General features: G+C 37.9%; 1 protein-coding gene across 3 annotated transcripts in view; it reads right to left on the bottom strand.

Moving 5' to 3' along the window:
* Window positions 1-18,132, bottom strand: part of si:ch211-225b11.1 (uncharacterized protein LOC561694 homolog) — a 29,176-nt gene extending 11,044 nt beyond the window's left edge. Inside the window, exons 1-13 of one of the 3 annotated variants that reach the window (XM_034872196.1) lie at window positions 17,541-18,132; window positions 16,190-16,324; window positions 13,208-13,418; window positions 12,177-12,309; window positions 11,004-11,072; window positions 9,503-9,606; window positions 8,463-8,587; window positions 3,696-3,808; window positions 2,984-3,124; window positions 2,741-2,840; window positions 2,444-2,544; window positions 2,188-2,355; window positions 1,457-1,655 (exon numbers count right to left, since the gene is read on the bottom strand). In XM_034872196.1, coding sequence (XP_034728087.1) covers window positions 1,542-1,655; window positions 2,188-2,355; window positions 2,444-2,544; window positions 2,741-2,840; window positions 2,984-3,124; window positions 3,696-3,808; window positions 8,463-8,587; window positions 9,503-9,606; window positions 11,004-11,072; window positions 12,177-12,309; window positions 13,208-13,418; window positions 16,190-16,324; window positions 17,541-17,838 — 1,812 coding nt within the window. In that variant the 5' untranslated portion in view covers window positions 17,839-18,132 and the 3' untranslated portion in view covers window positions 1,457-1,541. Of the gene's footprint in view, window positions 1-1,456; window positions 1,656-2,187; window positions 2,356-2,443; window positions 2,545-2,740; window positions 2,841-2,983; window positions 3,125-3,695; window positions 3,809-8,462; window positions 8,588-9,502; window positions 9,607-11,003; window positions 11,139-12,176; window positions 12,310-13,207; window positions 13,419-14,405; window positions 14,791-16,189; window positions 16,325-17,540 lie in introns of those variants that run through there. The other 2 variants (XM_034872195.1, XM_034872197.1) reach the window with 2 other exon arrangements.
* Window positions 18,133-19,035: the final 903 nt, after the last annotated feature.

The raw sequence follows: 19,035 nt of genomic DNA, 5'->3' as shown, positions 1-19,035 counted from the left end.
CAGAGAAGTGTTGCCATCAAGATTATCTACCCTCAATGGCCCAATTCAGCTTCATGGAAGATCAAAGGCATCACATATAATCTCTAAATCTCTTGCCTGCTCCAAGATAGTTAAATAATGTCATTAGTATTGCTGAAAAATAACACAAACTCAATCCTCAACCTGTGAAGATCAGACAAAATCCCAGCACTGATTCACGCTTATCAGAGCTCAGTACTGGTATAACATTAACCTGCTGCCTGGATAACATCACTCACAAGTACGTCTCTTTGACACAGTGCATTTAAAGACATCAACAGTTAAAATGCACGTAAAACATTTATTTCTCTAGAAAAAAAAGGTATTTGTCTGGTTCTGTTTTTTGTTTGTTTTGGAACACTTCTGCTTATGTGTTTTCAAGTTTTGTTTTACTTTTTGCAAAGGGTGTTCAGGCAATGCACATTTAAATGCATAAAATGAAACATAGTCAAAAACAAACACTCAAGTGTCATTGTCAACCTCTCCCTTCAATTCAGGTTGACACTTTGTGTCACAGTACAGTGGCTGGATGATGCATTCAGGTAGTCTGCGTCAATCGTGAAGTCAAACATTTTTAGGTTTGTACCAGCAGCGGTCCTCAAATGGCCAATGTCGTGAGTAGACAGTAGATAGACAACAGAACAAGTTTGGTGCCACATGAGTTTAGTTAGCTCTGTTTCACAAGACAGACAACTACTAAACAGTGTTAAAGGGTAACAGTACATACAATCATTTAACCTGTTGACTTTGGTTTAACAACACACCTAGGTTGCTATCAAGAGCAGACAGTAGAGAGGTTAGAGAATGTCTAGCTTCTATTAGCTATAGATTGCAGTGTTTGTTATTAAACCAAAATCACCAAAGAAAAAAAAAAACACTGAGCAAACACTCAGATTTCGGAACTTAGTAAATGAGTAGATGAGTATTGCCTGAATGCAACATTAAGGGTGATTCTGGAGAAAGATTTTTGACTCCACCTTTAAACAATGGGACATCACAATGTTTTATCGGTTAAAGGCCACAAAGATATCTCTGGTTCTGGTCACAAACATTTAGGCCAAAGAAGGCAGCATTTCCATGGTGCATTTGGAGGAGACTTTCAAATGGAAGTTCATGCCTCTTTAGCCCCTTTGTGACAAATCTGACAAAGAAATGTGGTCTTTTAATGATTCTGTCGATAGATATATAGTTAATAAGCCTCTGCATGCCTCTACCATACATGCATAATTCACTCTTATGTACACATTGCAAGAGAAAACACCAATGCATTCACCAGGCACTGGTTTTACTGATTAATAAACCAAAGGGGAGGAAATAAATAATTCGATTTCAATCTTTGGTTGGACTGAACACCTGCATAGACACTCATACCTAAAGTTTATCTAATTTAATTTAATAAACCTTAAGATAGAGTAAATAACCCACCCTTTGGTAAAACAAAATTAATTGTATGATTGAAGCTTACAGATTGTGCATCTCAGTGTAAAAACAGTTCATTCCTTCGGCTTTGGCTGTATTCCTGGTCATGCCACTGAAGTAAGCAAGGTTTCAGATGCCTGGTTGTCTGGGTTTTCTTTTTCTGGCTGGGGATTCTCAGCATCTAGGTCTATTGTGGGCATCATAGCTGTTTCAAGTCTCTGAGGGTTAGAGAAGGCAATGTGTTAGGAACTAACCTTTTAGAAAACTTTGTTAAAGCATATCTGGTCAGCTCACCCACTAGGAAAAATACAAGTATTAGCCATAGCCCCAGTTCTGCACATAACACCCTAATATCTCCTCCTACACTAGTGTTGTGACAGTATGGATACCAACTATTTGATGGTCATTAAATTTGTTACTCACATTCGTTTTCCACTCAGGCTGAATTGTTGATATTTTGACGATCCTCTGACTTTGCCTGTAGCATCCCCACCAGGGCCACATTTTAATGTGTTCAACTCCTTTATTGTGACCAAATACTATATACTTTGTGTTTTGTAATAACTAACAACATTGAGGGCTTGGAGCCAATAGGGCTTATGTGCCATTTTTGGGCAAATATGAAAGCTGTCAGTGAAATGATGACCCAAACATGTAGTGTGTGTGGTTAGACCTAGGATGGAAGAGAAGCCTCTGAAGAGAGATACACATGCTTAATTCATTTGTCTAAATGATGACTCTTGTACTCACCTGAAGAAGTGAGCCTTTGTGGCTATAGATCTCTTGAATGGCTCCCAGTGGGATCCACACTATGGAGACCAGTGAGACACCCCAGCCCACTACTTCAGCCCACCTTGGGTATGTGTACTTTTCATAGTGAGCAGGAGTGTACTGGACAATGCTGGAGATCAGTATACACTACGAAGGGAAAAGGATAGTCTTGTAACTTTATTAAATAACCATCATTGTTAACATTATTGTACAGATAATCATCTTTGAACCTCACCAGCACCAAGAGGGGACAGAGCAGTAGCCAACAGAGACGAAAGTAGATGTTTGGAGTTTTTCCTTGCATCTTCTTGACCATTAAGCAGATACGTGGGACACCTGATGGAAAAAGACATAAGCTGAATAATTAAACAATAGAGACAACTAATACAGATACATTTTTCCTTCATTTGTGGATATGAAAGACGTTTAAAATTTAGTGTGATAATAAACCAGCCACAGCAAATCCTGATGCCTTTAAAGTCTAAAACCATAAACAGTACAACAGAGTTTGGATTTATGGAAGTTATGTTACCAAAAATCCAGCAGACAGCGACAATTTCAAAGAAAGCCAGGAACACAAGGGAGACCACAGCAGTGTGTTGGTCCATCAGCTGAAACACATAGATTCCTCCCTGTGCAGGAAGTACAAGCAAGAGAGAGAAAGAAGAAAGGCCAACATAACCACACTGTCACTTATGCTACAACTGTTACCACATCTAGGCTACGAAATATCGTCAGATATGTTTCTCTAAGAAATAGAAGAGTTTAGCTGTACCTTGGTTACATGGGGAATTCCCAGAACAAAGCCAATGATACACACAGCCAGGGTCAGCAGCTCTTCTCTCTTTAGAAAACGTAGAACTTGGGGGCCAAACTCATCTTTTATGAATGTTATTGCCACCTCAACTGTGGCAAACTGTGACACACAAAAAACACATAGTGGGTTTTAACATAGTGGCGCCATATACTTTGTAAAAGGTGGTTCCCTCTTGATTTGTCATGACTTTGAGACATCTTTGTTTGGGCTGCAATTATGAGGCTGTGCAAAGCGCTAGGTAACCACGATGACAGAGATGTGTGTGAAAGGAGTTAAAATGCATGTTAAATATATATACATTTTTATTTCTCCAACACTGTTTATGACCACATACCTGCAAATTGGAATTTTTTTACAGCTTTGCTAAGTTCATAATCACTAATGCACATTTTTACATTTAAAAATAGAGTTAGACAGTCTGTTAGGGTTTGCAGCAATTTATTTACTTGAATTACTAATCATTTCCATGCCCATGGCCAAAAGGTAGACACAGTTAGGTAACCAGTTACACAGGAATGTCAGCCTGAATGAGGTCAGTTTTAAATGCTGGAAGAAAACTTCTGTAATTGTTTTGACTTCCTTGGCTGAGCAATGAAAACTGTTGCCCTATTTCCTCCTGATAAACTTTCAGTTGGGTCATTGTGATTATATAAGTGTTAGAGATGTTTACCTGGCTGTCCAGGCCCAGACACAGCAGCATAAAGAAGAACAGAGGAGCCCACAGCTGAAAGACAGGCATGGTGGAGAGGACTTCAGGATACACAACAAACACTAAACCAGGACCTGAAACATGAAACAGTAAAGGTGTTGCTATAGATACAAGGAAGTCCTTGTTAATGCAAGAGTGTAAGGCGGCAGCCTGGAGACCTCCCATCTCATGCCTTACGTCTCATGCCCTCCCGGCTGGTGCCATCCCTGAGGTTCGACTTTTCAAAATAAAAGCTTGCATCTGGTCTGCGATGTCTTTGTGCTTTGGTGTTTTGGATGTTTTGAACTACACAGCACGGCAACCATGCCAATGAATGCAGTTATTTCTTCAGCAAAGTGTATGGCTAAAGCCTGGAGACCTCCCGGATAGGCTATTCCCTCCTGTCTCATGCCCTCTTGTCTCAAGCCCTCGCACCTCATGCCCTCCCGCCTCATGCCCTCCTCCTGTCTCATGCCCTCCTCCTGTCTCATGCGCCCCCCTTCTCATGCCCTGCCATCTCATGCCCTTCTCTTCATTTATTTTCTAAATGAAGTCACGGTGAAGTTAGTGAGCATGATGCAATTAATTGAGCGCTGTTCAAACTCTTAAACTAACGATAACCACTCATAGCCTATAGTTGGCATATTTGTGGATGCAAACAGTTTTAAAAAAAAGTCAAGCGCAACAAGAAAACGCCAAGTGAAAAAATATAGCTCAACAATGAAGCCCCCCACTAAAATGAATACACTTTTACAATTATGACATATGAGACTACAGAAAAAAAGGCTACAATAAAACGGTTTCATGCCCCCATTAGCATATGATATCTAACATTTAGATAAGAGGAGGTTAACCAATATTTTATTGTAGTCTAAATCTTTTTAATATTCTATAATTTCAAAATCTGCATTCATATGAAATTTGAAAACAACAAAAATAAGATTGATGTGGAATATTGGTTAACCTTCTCCTTTCTGAAATCAAAACATTTAAAACTGCATCAGCAATTAACACTGATGTTTGTTTAAGCCACAGCCTATGAGAGGCTTACATTTCGACATCTGAGAAGCGCATAACTGAAGTGTAGCCCCCTCAAGTGTAATAGTGTGATTATACAACAACTGGTACCAACAAAATAAGTGATAATCTGTATCTGTATATTGTGAAGTACATGAAGCAATTAATTTTTGAAATACAAAAAAAACAAAAAACAGACAGGATTTCTAGTCCCTCCCTGTTTAGTCAGCCAGAAAACTTTTCTATAGCTATAGCTTTGTAGAAACCTTGGGGTTTATCAAACTGAATAAACCCTGCCCGCACATAAACACAAAACTGCTTCTCTAGCTCCATACTGTTGTAACTAATACATCTGCTAAAAAAATAACTGTATTCCTTAGCATTATTGACATACTATTTAGTTAAAAAAACTCCCAAAAACCAAAGTATGAAGACATAATGGGCCAGATGCAAGCTTCTCTTTTGTAAAGTCAAAACTCAGGGATGGCACCACCCGGGAATGCATGAGACGGGAGGTCTCCAGGCTGCAGCCATACTTGACTCTGTTAATGTACATTTGGACAGAGCCAGGCTAGCTGTTACCACAAGTTTTCATGCTAAGCTAACAAGCTGCTGACCCAGGGACTGTTTGTCATTTATTTAAGGAGCCACTGGAGTTTTGATTGAGAAAAAGAGGTTTGACCCTCCCAGGGAGGGCCTCCCCGACAATTTATTGATGCCTTCTTTACTATTTTGTGCTTGGCAAAGATGTACATATATCCATTGTTTGTTACAGCCACAACATAAATGTTTAACCTCTGCTTTCTCATTTTACGCATCACTCCACTGTTATGGTGACAATTTCAGTAGATTTACTCACTATATTGTTGTGGAAAGACAATAAGCATGGAATAAAACAAAAAACATTCACCATTCAATAAATCACTGTGGGTAATAACAAAATCCTCACATGAACTGGTTGCAATGGACTCATCACTAGGCTTCCTCAGTCATTGTATTTTTTAGTAGCCTGACAAACCAGACCCCCATCAAAATGTTGGGTCTGAGAACTCCACATTGACAGGTCTCAAGCCGAGGGGCGGGACAAACGGTTGTCTTTCAAAGTCCCTCTGCATGCAGTAGAATACCGCTACAACCAATCAGAGCAACACTAGTTGATAGATTAAACTTTTGCTGTATCCGGTCGGCAACAATTTGAACACAACTTCCTTTTTTTAGAATGACTTCAGTGCTTAACTTTAAGTCTTCCTGAGCTGGTCACAACTCTGCCTTCCTTATGTTAAGCCCGCCCACTGACTCTATACACGATGTGATTGGCCTGACCAGAATTTGGTTTTTCCAGCTCGCAAGCCAAGAGTTTCTAGACTGACCAATTACATTTGCTGCCGCTAGGGCGCGACTAGATTTGTAGGATAATATTTTAGCTTAAAGGTATCACATTCACTCTAAAAGGTTTTTGTTGGTTTTTGTTGGCTCACTTTTACTCACAACATGCTAACCGGCAACCTAGAATTACATTCACTACGCTAAGATAAGTAGCGCTGCCGGTGCTGCACCAGACTAAAACAATGAGACAAAAATTGCGTTGGCCCACCTATCTACAGTTAGGGGAGACCGTGATAAGCCCTATTTCAACAAACGTGGCATGTTCATTTAAACAAAGTGGAATAAATTTATAAAAAGTCCAACTCTACACAAAATGCACAATCAATTAGTAAGCTGACATCAAATTTATATACATGGCATTTGGGAAACCTTTACTGCAACGCTGGCATGGCAATTTGTCCAGACTAGTGCAACAGTACCCTTATTTTAGTTTTTGTGTCCTGCTGCTCCCTTCATCAGCCTGGTCATTCTTTTTTTTTTACAAAATAGTTTATCAAATCGGATGTATTACCTACAACCATTTAGTTGTTTTGTGTCATTTAAAATATTTATAAAATATCTGGTCATGCCAGACGTAAGTATTCCACTCATTTTTAAACATGCCATTTCTGCCCCCCCTTTGCAGTGCTCAAACCCTTCTGATAAGGATGGGGGGTGCCGAGACTAAGAGCTACATGGAGAATTCTGCACCAAACAAGCTGCTTTGAAATGTTACTGTTTTCATGAATACAAAAGTTGGGATTGCATATAAAACCATGTATGTTGCGAAGTGTTGATCGTGACTTGTTGCTGAAGGAAATGAGAAAACTTAAGCCAAATGTGTACCAGTTGTGCTGAACCTTTTCTAAACTGTTTCCCATGAGTGAAATATAAGTGGCTAACATAACCAACAATAACTGGTTTGTCTACACAACCATTCGTTTTTTCTGGTTGATCAGGCTATTGGGATGTCACCAGACCAGTATATTTAGGCTTGGTGCCAGACATGAGGTGTTAAAGAACACCGTGTAAACTATTTCATAAAAGGACAATCTGACAAGACCAAACAATACTTTGTCAAACTCAATAAAGAATGAATGAGTGATGGCATGAGTTCTAGCTGCTGGAGGAAGATTGACATGACATGACATGACAGTGTAGCCCCAACACCAAGTTTGCTGACGACACAGCTGGGATGGGCCTGATCACAGACAACAACAAAAAGGCCTACTTGAAAGAAGTAGAGGACCTGATCTGCTTGTGTCAGGACAACAGCACACTCATGAATGTCAGCAAGACCAAAGAGATGATGGCAAACATCACCAAGGGTCTGACCTTGGCGCTGCATTCTGACTCAGTTGTGAGAAAGACTACTGTTTCACCTCAGACGCTTGAGGAAATTCCAGGTATCCCCTCAAATATTGAGCTATTTCTATTCGTGCTGAACACACAATAGGCAGTGCCCTACCCTGCCTAAAAAAATTAAAAGTTGAAAAATTGATAGCCGACAAGGATACAGTGTTTGACCTCTTTACATTATCCTTAATTGACCCAGGGGCTGAAGACAAGTTTTCTCTGTTTTTAATAAGGCATTACTTAACTGACAAACCTCATGCTCTGATGTTATTTAAGCATTTGCTTACCAAAGCCAAAACTCTCTTTTTCCATTTAAGTAACCTAAAACCCTCTTCTCCCAACTCACTTGCCATTTCAGACATTTGGCTTCTCTGGTTAAGTGATTTACATGTAATTTTAGCACACACACACTCACTCACACACACAAACTCACACATACACACAGTAAAGTTTTGTTCATGTTGCAGTTACGTATGGCATTGATTCCTAACAGCTACTTAAAGGGGTACTCTAGAGATTTAGTAATGCAGTAATAGTAATCCAAACAAGTGACCGGGTAAAAAATCGAAGCAGAAAAGGTAGAGATATCCTGACTTTTAGTCTCTACCATGGGTCAAGCTCCAAAAAGAATGGACTCTAAAATTCCCAAAATGCAACTGAATAACGTCTTTCATTAGTCTTTGCATCCCTCCTACACGTCCACTTCTTAAATTGTAATGCAGGCTTTAGTTTAATGACATCATCAGAGTATTTTGTTTTTTTCTACTTATAAAGCCAAAAAATACATTATAAAACAGGCTAAAAAGAGTAAACTGAACTTCATGTATAAAATTCAAATATAGTAGATGTGCACATGTTGAAATCTGAGAGAGAGAAAAGAAAGGCTCCCAGAGTTTGGAATCTATTTGTATCTCCATCTGTATTTCTGTGACACCCTGGCATCAAATCAAGTCTAAATAAAACAAAGCGTTGACACTGTGGTGCGATGGTCTCTCCAGACTTGATGCTTACCATCTGTAGCTATGTTGTCCACTGGGAGGTTATGAATATGAGCCATGTAGCCAATAGCTGAGAAGATCACAAAGCCAGCCAGGATACTAGTGAATGAGTTGGTAAATGATACAATTAAAGCATCCCTGAGAGAGAAGGAGGAAAAAAACAAAGTTAGGACAGTTACAGTATCCAAGAAACTCAGGGAAACAAAGGCTGATTATGATGTAGCCATTTGATCATTAAGACAGTTGTTTTACATTGTTGTTGTACAGGATCAACAAGCTCTCACTTTGTCAGAAATGATTGCCAAAAAGTAAATAGTGTCTCTGGCAGGTAAGTAATGTAGGGCAGTCAAGGGTTTCTGACATGTTTTCTACATCCCACAGAGGAACCGAGGCCTACAATGTATTAAATCACCCATCTTGTTCTAAAGAAAACTAGTAATTCTTAATGTCCTGTCAAACTTTCTTCATCTCTCCCTGGTCCATCCTATTAGGATGGTATTAAGCTAAGTTACCCGATCATACAACTTGTTTGCTGTTTCTCTACCATCTCCTCTTGTTAACTCCTGGCACGGCCACTGACTCCCCTTTGTCCCTACGCCTCAATCACTTGCTTGCACACACCACATGGTACCAATTGGCTGGAAGAGTGTAGGACTGTGTAGGAACACCAGATGTTCTTTTAGCACGCACACACAAAAATATAGAACTAGGTGACCGTGAAGAGATATTTGTTGAATTTGATCAAAATTGCATTGGCTTAACTTTGCTTACTATAACTTTAACTTCCTCAATACGTTGTTGTTGTTGTTGTTGTTTCTGTTGTTGTTGCTGTTCCAACCTTTTTAATACACAGGCTGAGCAGCAATTTGGCCACAATTAAGCACACTGACCAAACAGAGTCCAGCCATAGTCTTGATTGAATAAGTTGTAATTTTGGAAGTCTGTAAGGGGGCCCTAATATCTACACTGAGGGACCCTATGAGAAACCATTGATATTGACAAGATATTCATAGTAAAAGACAACACAATTTTCCACAGAGTATAAATCTTTACCTAAGAATGTTGTTGTTGAACTTGTTGTAACTAGCCATCGAAATCATGGAGCCAAATGCTATTCCAAGGGAGTTAAACACCTGGGCAGCTGCATTAACCCAAACCTGCAATGGAGATAAAGGAGAGCATGAAGATTAACTTCTGTGTAGTTTCATTGAATTTAGTTTTTGAGACCCTGGAAACTGTTGTGGAAGTTTCTCGTTACAGCGAGAGAGGAATTTGGTTGAAGATGAGACCTTGTTGAAACAAAATAAAGACAGGCTGCAAACTGAATTAAGAGTTTAGGTAATCGGGGAAAAGGTTTAAATGTTTTTTGCAAAGAACAATCAAATGACAAGAACAGTCTTCACAATGAACAGAGTTACAGAGTGACCACAGTTCTGTGTCCATTAAATCAGTAATACACTTCTTTATATTCAGTGCCCCCAGAGGAAACCAACCCTTGTTTGGAAAACAGTTTAATCTTAAACACAACAATTAGTGGACCTCAGTCAGACAGTTAGTTCAATTCCGTATTTCTGAATCTGCCCCTCGTGTGTCAAGTTTCTTGACCGGTCATTCTATCTTAGCTAAAAAAGAACATCTTGTCTCTTTTGATAGGCTATGGTCTCGACCTGAGACCTTCTATGATAAACACCGCTCTAGGCAACTGTTTCCGTCAGACTTCACGTCATTAATCCTTCAAGGAGTCATAACATTTTTAGCTGTCTCCAACCCTGGAGGACTCCCTTTAGGATGTATTTTAGGAGACACATATTTCAGAAGCACATTGTAGGACTTACTTATAATGAAAAAATCTCTTGAGATAATGAACAATTATTGAAAGAAAATCATTGTCTATGTAATTTTCCCATTCCAAAACTTATTTTCTCAATTAGCTATTAACCGTGGATAATGAGGTGTGTTTGAGTGTTTGAGCAGTGTTTTTTAAAATGTATGTGTTTGCACATTTAATAATAAATACATTGTACAAGAATCAACATAATCAAGTACAAAGTAAGTTTTAACCTGATTGCATGTGTCTGGTCAAATGCATCTATTACAACATAATCAAATGTTAGAGACATAGACATTTCAATTGCATGTCTGTTGTTTTTCTTTGTGAAGGATCAATGCTGTTTCCATTTACAGTACAAACCTATGTTTAGAAAGTTTATTTTTTCTTCTGATATTTATGGGTCAACAAAGATCCAGCAGTGGCTACCAGACTATTTTGAGGGATTTGCAGCTCCTTCTTTGGATCTAGTTTAGCAATCACATGGCTGCAATAACTTCTTCCCCTCTCCCTGGTGCAGTTCTGGCTTTTGCTAAGGTTGAGAAAACACAATATAAAAGCGTATTCTCTGAAAAGAAAATGAATATTTGCATTAAATTCCTCGCTCTCTGACAGTCAGACAAATTACATATATATTTGATAACGTATGAGATAATAATTAAACTAAAAGTTGGACAATGGCAACTATCTGATGCCATTGTGTCTAAAGTCTTAACAGAGACTTACCTTTACTTTAAACAGTTTGCCCCAGACTGGTGTTACAAAGTAGAGGATACCATTCTTGGCGCCAGGAAGCTGCACATTATTAATGAGCAGGGCAATCAGAATGAAGTACGGAAATACTGCGGTGAAGTACACAACCTGTGTGACACAAACAGGGAGAAGCAGAAATTAACTAGAAAATGCATTTCCTGCAGAAAATGCGTGGAAATGCTGAACAGCTGAATTGCTAAAGCTAACCTGGTTGAATAGCTTAAATCAGTAAAGGTTGTAAGAATAGTTGAAAAAGTAGCAATGGTTTTAATTAAGTTGAATCACACCAGTAATGTAAAAAAAAAAAAAGATGTGATAAAATTTAAAGTAGTTGAAGTAGTGAGAATAGTTGAAAAATGCTCAATAGCTGAATTGCTAAAGGTAACCTGATTGAATAGCGATAACAAAAACTGTAAAATTTATCAAAACACTGAGCACACCCCGAATGGTTTAAAGTTTGAATCACGTCTCTAGGTGAAAAAAATGTAGGAGGAGACACATTTTGAAAAACAACATTCCCACAATAAAGAACCGAATAACAATAGTTGGAATGCTGTACAACAGCATTCCCACAATTAATGTTTGGGTTTGTTGTGTAGCTGGGGTTGCAACAGTTGAGCTACTGCCCCACCGGTGCGGATGATTTTTTTTATGGTTGGTCAAGAAAATATCCCAAGGTTATCTTATCAAATCAGTTTACAACGTTTTACCGTACAGTTTATCATAAAACTGTATTTAAAAAAAAAACATGCATGTTGCAAAGATACCCAATTTCAAAGCTCTTCTTTTTCTCGTTTTCTGTCCTGATTCTGAGTTGGCTGGGGAAAACATGTTTATTTTGCATCTGAAGCCAGTCTTGTGTGTTTTACACAATATATATCTACTTCCTGGGCCAGCAACAAGTATCCCACTTGCAAAAGAAATGACACGTTATGTAGAATATGGTGCATGAAAAGTGTATGGTACAAACACAGAGTTACAAACTTATTATTTTAGATGTCAATTTGAGAAAAAAATGACTAAGAGAAGACGGACTATAAACTTTAAACCAAACAGTTACTGTGACAAAATGTCAGGACAGAAGGTTTTAAAACAATTAGACAACATTAAGCATAATCTCCTATATGAATAAAAACATCTTCTTACCTTTCCAGTGGATTTGACTCCTTTAAATATGCATAAATACACAATGACCCAGGCTAAAATGAGATAGCCAAAAAGTTCCCAGCGAACACCACCAACATCTTCAATACCACTGGTTTTCTGCAGAAGTCTGTGACTGTAAAAAAAGGGAAAAAGACGCGTGTAAATACAAATAGCAAATGATTACCAATATTATATCCTCAAAACCCCTGAAAATCTAAACTTTACGAAAACGAAAACATACTTAGGTATATGTATTAAGAGATTTACAATCAAAGCTCAGCTAATCTGTCTAATCAAGACTGTGTGGGTAAGGTTTGGTCAGATTTAATTCACAGACAACCGTACAACTTACAACAAATGTTCATTAACCAGAGGCGTCACAATACAATATCATCACGATACTTACGTCGTGATGATATGATATTATTCCGATTTTAAAGATATTGCAATATTCTGCAATTTATAGCATTTTGTTACCTTTTTAAAAAGTGTCCCCAATTTCAAATGATGTCCCCAATAGGAAACTTTGTCAACATCTGTTTTATCTAAATAAATACATTTCTCTGTTTGTTCATCTCACTTCAGTTGTATTGCTGCAAAATGGGATTGCCAAGCAGACAAACTTATCAACACTTATATCATAAATGATTGATACTTGGCATCTATGTATCAATACAGTATTGCCACTGAAAATATTGTGAAGCTATGCTGTATCAATTTTTCCTGCCGCCCTATTGTTCATTCACATGTTGTTAAAAGCTGATTGGTGTACATATGTGTAAAGTATATGACACTACTTTTTTTAAATAAAGACAGAAAAGTGTGTTAATGTTAGACCTGCATCACTTCATTGTAAGAAGATAGGCTAATTAAGAAAAAAAGGTTTTCAGAGCCTTTAAGAATAACACCACATGATTTTAATGACGGCTGCTTCTTCCGGTAAATGTATAAACATGAAAAGAACTGCTGGAGTAGTGCCATAAAAAGTGTAAATATATAGATAGAGTATATTTCTGCAGTACTATTCTTACTCAAAGAACTGTTGGCTGGGAGACTGCAGGTGGGTAGTGTTGCCAGGGAAACCACTGGAACAGTTTCCAACAGCATTCCAGGTGTTGTTACAAGAATTCCAGGGGAGGGTCGCTCCGAATGAGTTGAAGAAATAGAAAAGTGACCAGGTGATGAGCACATTGTAGTACGTGGAGAACACAAAAGAAATAACCACTGTGGCCAGACCAACACCTGCAGAGTGACATGTAGGGAGGGAGGACACACAGTGAGAGACGAGTCCACAGAAAATATGCCATCTGTGAGCAAGAACTTGTAGCCTACACTGTAAAAACTTTCATCTTTTACGCCTTATTCTGAAGTGAAATGAAAATGATATGGACCCTGAATTAAAGTTATGGATACAGCCTACATCTCACATAAAGATAGACAACAGTGAAGAGCCAGAATTAAGGGTCAATCTCTGGTCAGTTGTGGCCAACATTTGAACACCTGTGGTTCTTAGCTGTTGATATTATTTCTTGCAATAGTTCAACATTTGGGGAAATATGTTTGTTCCCTGAGTTACTGAGAGTAAGATGAGAAGAACAATACTACTCTCTCATGTTAGTGTAGCACCGATCGTCTCACCTACAGTACCTCTCAGCAAGAAAGCAAGTTAGCACATCTAAAACTTCAAAATTCCTAATCTTGATCTTTTGCAATTGTGTTATTATTGCTGCCTATGTTTACCTTTGTCATTTGAGAATAACAATGATGGCCACACTGTCTTTGAAGGAAATGACTCCCAGTTTTTTAGCAGTATATAAAAACTTTTGCCTCCTGAAAACATATATTTCTACTCGTTATGGACTGGAATGCCATGCTCCTTTTGGATCCAGTGTGACTATCTGGTTAAATGGAAGGAGGGCAGTTGAAAAAACAGTTCTGTGTCATCATAACAAGAACCAAAGGAAACCCCTTCTGAGCTCCAGAAGGGGTTTCATCTTTATAAGTGTATTACCATGTTATGCCTTACCTGTCCCCCAGATGCCCTCACTGGGACAAATCAGACCATAAAGAAAGCAGTGGCAGACAAGCAATTAAAATCATGCATGTATATGCTGTGATTAAGCATGCTGCAGTAAATTAGACTTGTTGATTTGTGAAAGATATTTGTGGACATCACGGATCATAGATATATCACAGAAATCATTCAAAAGAACATACAGAAAAAACTACCTGCTTTTGGCCCTTGTTTAGCACAGAGCATTAACCAGGAAGAAATGAGCGATAAATCAAGTGAAGGACCCATACGTTTTGACCGGGTAGATAATCTCTGTCTTTAAAGAGATAAGAAAACTATGGAAAAACATTTGAAGTTAGAACAAAACACACAGCATTTTCAATTCAGTCAAAGTGCAGATAGTTGATGACTGGGCTCTTGTTTATCTGCTGGGTGACTGCCAGTGCTTTCTGGGTCCACACATTTCACTTCATTCATCATGTTTGATTTACAATTTTGCAAATACCTCCTGGCGTGTAGGATTTCAAGCACTGCTTTTAAAATAAACTACCTATTATATTGATTCACATCATTTTCCTGAAGTTAAAAATTTGTTTTAAGAACTGATACAGACATAAATGACCCATATGTGATTTCATTATCATTCAGATAAAGCACATTTCAGGATATTCATTTCTTTCTTACTGATATATATTTAAATGTCTCAAGATAAAGAGGTTAAAACAATACAGCAGTGTTTGAAATGTTAACTTGACAAGTTCCCATCCATCTATGTGAAAACAATCCAGACAGAAAATCACATTTTAAAAAGAAAAGAAAATGGTAAGCACTCCAACGATGTCGCACAGTCCTTTAAAGTGATCATTTAAATAACAGAAAATGTTAAAATATTTAGTCTGGATATGGATGCAGATCTGCATTGAATATACATACACAGATAAACTTGGGGTGACAGACAATTTCATTTAATTAAGTGTAGGAATTTGTGAAAATGTTTTTTTTGAATGACCTATTTTGCAATGTTAAGAAATAAAAAAATCAATTTTTTTTAAATACCCGTTTTTGCAGTAAAAAAAAAAATGCAATAGCTTCTTGACACATGGCCTAATTTTCACAAAATGTCAGTAAAATCTGTTTTTTGTTTCTGGGATATCCAAACAACTAGAAACACAATCAGGACCAAAAACCTGACCTCAATTGCAAACCTAAAATAACACAGTCCCCTGTAAGTGTCTTATAATTTGCTGTAATTCATGCTGTGCAGGACATACCAACTTTAAACTCCTCTCAATTGAAGCGAAGGGCTTCATACATAAAGACAAGGAGAACTTTAGCAGATCAGAGGATTGGCCTGTTTGGTGGGGCACACTATACAAGAAGGTATATAAGGAGTTTGTCTGTTTGTTGGTTTCTTTATTTGATTGTTTGTCAGAAGGATTGGGAAAACTACGGCCCTGATTTTTAAAGAAACTTGGTAGAGGAACCTACCTAGCAGATCTGAATCCCAGGGCAGATACACAACATATTTTTCACCTTTGTGAACATTTTGCATAACATTTGTGCTGCATTCATGTGGTGTCAGAATATAATATATATTATATAATATTTTCCCTTGCTGTTGGATTTATTAAAATACATGGAAATGTGTCCACCGCTAAGTAAACAATCTGGATTAGTCGATAGGACTGTTTTGTTTACACATTCATAAATCTGAGGACTTGTCCTCTCTATGAAAATCAAGTTCAAAAACGTGGAGCTCTTTGTGTGCATACTTTTTTTTTTCTTATTCTTTTTTAAAAATATTAAAGCTAGCACTCTCAATGTAGATGCAGGAATTTTAATTCCCAGACATATGGTTAAAAGGTCTGTGCATGTGCAGACTTTGCATGCATATTTACAACAAACAGAAAAAACATTGTTTCTTTCAAAATGTAAAAATGATCATCAGATGTCCATCCCTGTCACATGAGAGGAGCCTCTGGCATGGAGAGTCGCTTACCTTTCAACAAGGGACAGATTTTAGCGAGAGCATGCACTGGCCCTAGACGAGTGTACTGCCCAATAGAAAACTCCATGAAGACCAGAGGCATGCCACACAGGAGCACCATGGTGAGATAAGGGATCATGAAGGCACCTGAATCAGAAGAACACAACAAAACAGTGGGTGGCTGACAAGCTCCTGATTATATATGATGGTGCCTTGTGCAATATGGTAACCGCTGTGTCATTGTTAAAAAAGAATCACACTTCAATTTTTCAAATTAACCCATTTCAAATTTGTACAAGAAGAAAAATGGTACAAGTTACATTTTTTATCTACCGTTAAATCAATAACCTTACCTTATTTTCTGTAATAAACATGTATTCCTGCCTCAATTCAGAAAATTATTCTGTATATGACCACTTATGTTTTTTCCATAGTGGATTTTTAACATGAATTATAATCTTATGACAAAAAAAGAATCACACTTCCATTTTTAATTGTCTGCTAGTAGAGACTGATGCATTCCCTAAACATATATGTTATCTCAATTGTTTGAAATTGTGAAAAAGACAATATTTGTTAATAGATTATAAAGTAAAATGTTATCTCAGAATTCTTTATAAAAACCAAAATAAGTCAGGGGTGAATTTCACCCGAGGGATACGAGAGGGTCCCGAAAGTGAAGACAACACAAGGGTTAAGACAAAAATACAAACAGAACACGACACGTTAAAGTATACAGTATAACTCCATTACAAGTAAAAATCCTGCATTGAAAATGTCACTTGTAAATATACGTGATACTCAAAATATACCTTAAGTTTTAAAAGCTCATGTTTAATAAATCTTTTTTAAGATTATTTTTGGGCTCATTTCCCTTTATTACATAGAGACAGTGGATAGGTATTCAAGGATGAGAGAGAAGGGGAATGACAGCAAAAGGCAGCAGGATGTTCTTCGACATATTGTTATTACATAATCATAATTTGGTGAATTACTGTATTTATGATACACTGAATGGCCATTTTATTAGGTACACCTGTATACTCTATTACACATTAATACAAACAGCTCAGCCATAGATTCTACTTTTTTTTTTAAATGTGTACTGTTTTTGGTGACATTGTCAGAAATTTGTAAATTAAACTAGCCTACATGTTTATTAATTAGGTCATAGTTAAAAGTAGTGAAGTGCTGGACTACATTATGGCAGAATATTAGAAACACCTCTGGATTTGTTGTATAACACTCTCACGCAGCCTATGCAAAATAGAAGGTGATTTCACTATATACACTTGCATTTCTCTCTAGTCCATCCCTTGCAGGCCAAGGTTATTACCTACAACCAACTTCCTTGACTTCCTACCTCCACCGCTGCTGTAGCACAGGTAGGGGAACCTCCAGATGTTGCCCAGTCCCACCGCGTACCCCACCGATGCCAAGATGAACTCCAGCCGCCCACTCCATGTGGGTCTCTGAGTCTCTGCACCCAAGGTCTTCTTCTCGGATATCGCGTTAATGTCTAAGGGTCTCAAAGCATAATCCTTCTCTTCAGGGGTTATCTTGACATTTTCGGCACTGACCTCCATTGTGGCTTGGCGATAATTAAGCAACGTTTTTTTGTTATCACAGTTGACAGTGTACACTGCACTGTAGACTAACATACATCCGAAAAATAACAAATCACGTTAAATTTAGTCCAAACCAGTGCATCGATTACGATTGATAAACCCTAGTAAATTATCCTCAGGTGAAAACTCTCTGTGGTGCTCTAAGGTTACTCAGATCCACAATGAACTTCATGAACGTGTGCTTAATGCTGTTTAATAATATCCTATTATGCGCTTTTAATTGCAGTAAGGATCGCCTACATGACCCTATGCATAACACACGTTCACCGCGTTTGTTCCCTGTTTGGCCAACTCCGTCTTGTGTAATGTAACATAATTGCAAATGTCCTTTTTCAATAGTGTCAAGCGAGTACGCACACCTCTTTTCAAAATAAAAGCCTTGTTGCTTAAAACCTTGGATTCAGTTGGCCATGTGGACAGATGTGTCACAAGAATGAACTTCCAAAATGTCCCATGTTTGCCTTGGAGACAACAAATATGTTAATTCTGGACATAATGTGGCACTTTTCACAGTGGTGAGGTATGATTGTTCTGGTTGGGTTAGCACTACCAACCCTTCAACCACAGCACTCTGTGGAATTGATATGTTCATAACGTTATCCAAACTTTATTCTCAGAATATATTATTTTCAGAATTCTAAGATGTATTCATTCTAAATATTATGATTTAAAAGCAGAGCTCAAAAACATTTTTCACATGTGGCCTAATCATCTTTCAATCATCCGGGTGCATCTGCGTACAATGGTTTTCGGATAATTAACGTCAAGCGTGAATTACAAAGTGGTCAAAACGAGCAACTGCACCAGGGAGCCAGGACCCCAGGGGTCCCTAGCCCAATGTTCAATCTGTTTTAATTGGTTGTACTATTTGATGATTTGCTAAATTATTTTGAATTGTGTCAAAAAAGTGTTCACGATATTCTTGCTTGGCTTTTATTGCACATACTATAACTAAACTATCAACATATTGCATATAGCTCAAGTCAAGGTTGTACCAGTTCATTATGGTGTATCAAAGAAATGTGTGACCCATCAGAATGTGTTAGGCTACTGTAGCGCCGTCTAACGTGCCGCAAATCATTACGTTACTGCACCGGCTATAGGTTAGAGACCGGTCGATGGGCCTATGTAAAAACTATATAAAAAAGCGTTTTTTTCCCTGCTAGTCTCGTTTGCTGTTACAGGTCATTTAAGACCATTGCATGAAAAATGACAGAGCTTTAGAAACTT

This window comes from Etheostoma cragini, chromosome 5, assembly GCF_013103735.1.
Source record: "Etheostoma cragini isolate CJK2018 chromosome 5, CSU_Ecrag_1.0, whole genome shotgun sequence".
NCBI lineage: Eukaryota > Metazoa > Chordata > Actinopteri > Perciformes > Percidae > Etheostoma > Etheostoma cragini.
This window is presented reverse-complemented; position numbering and strand designations above follow the sequence as displayed.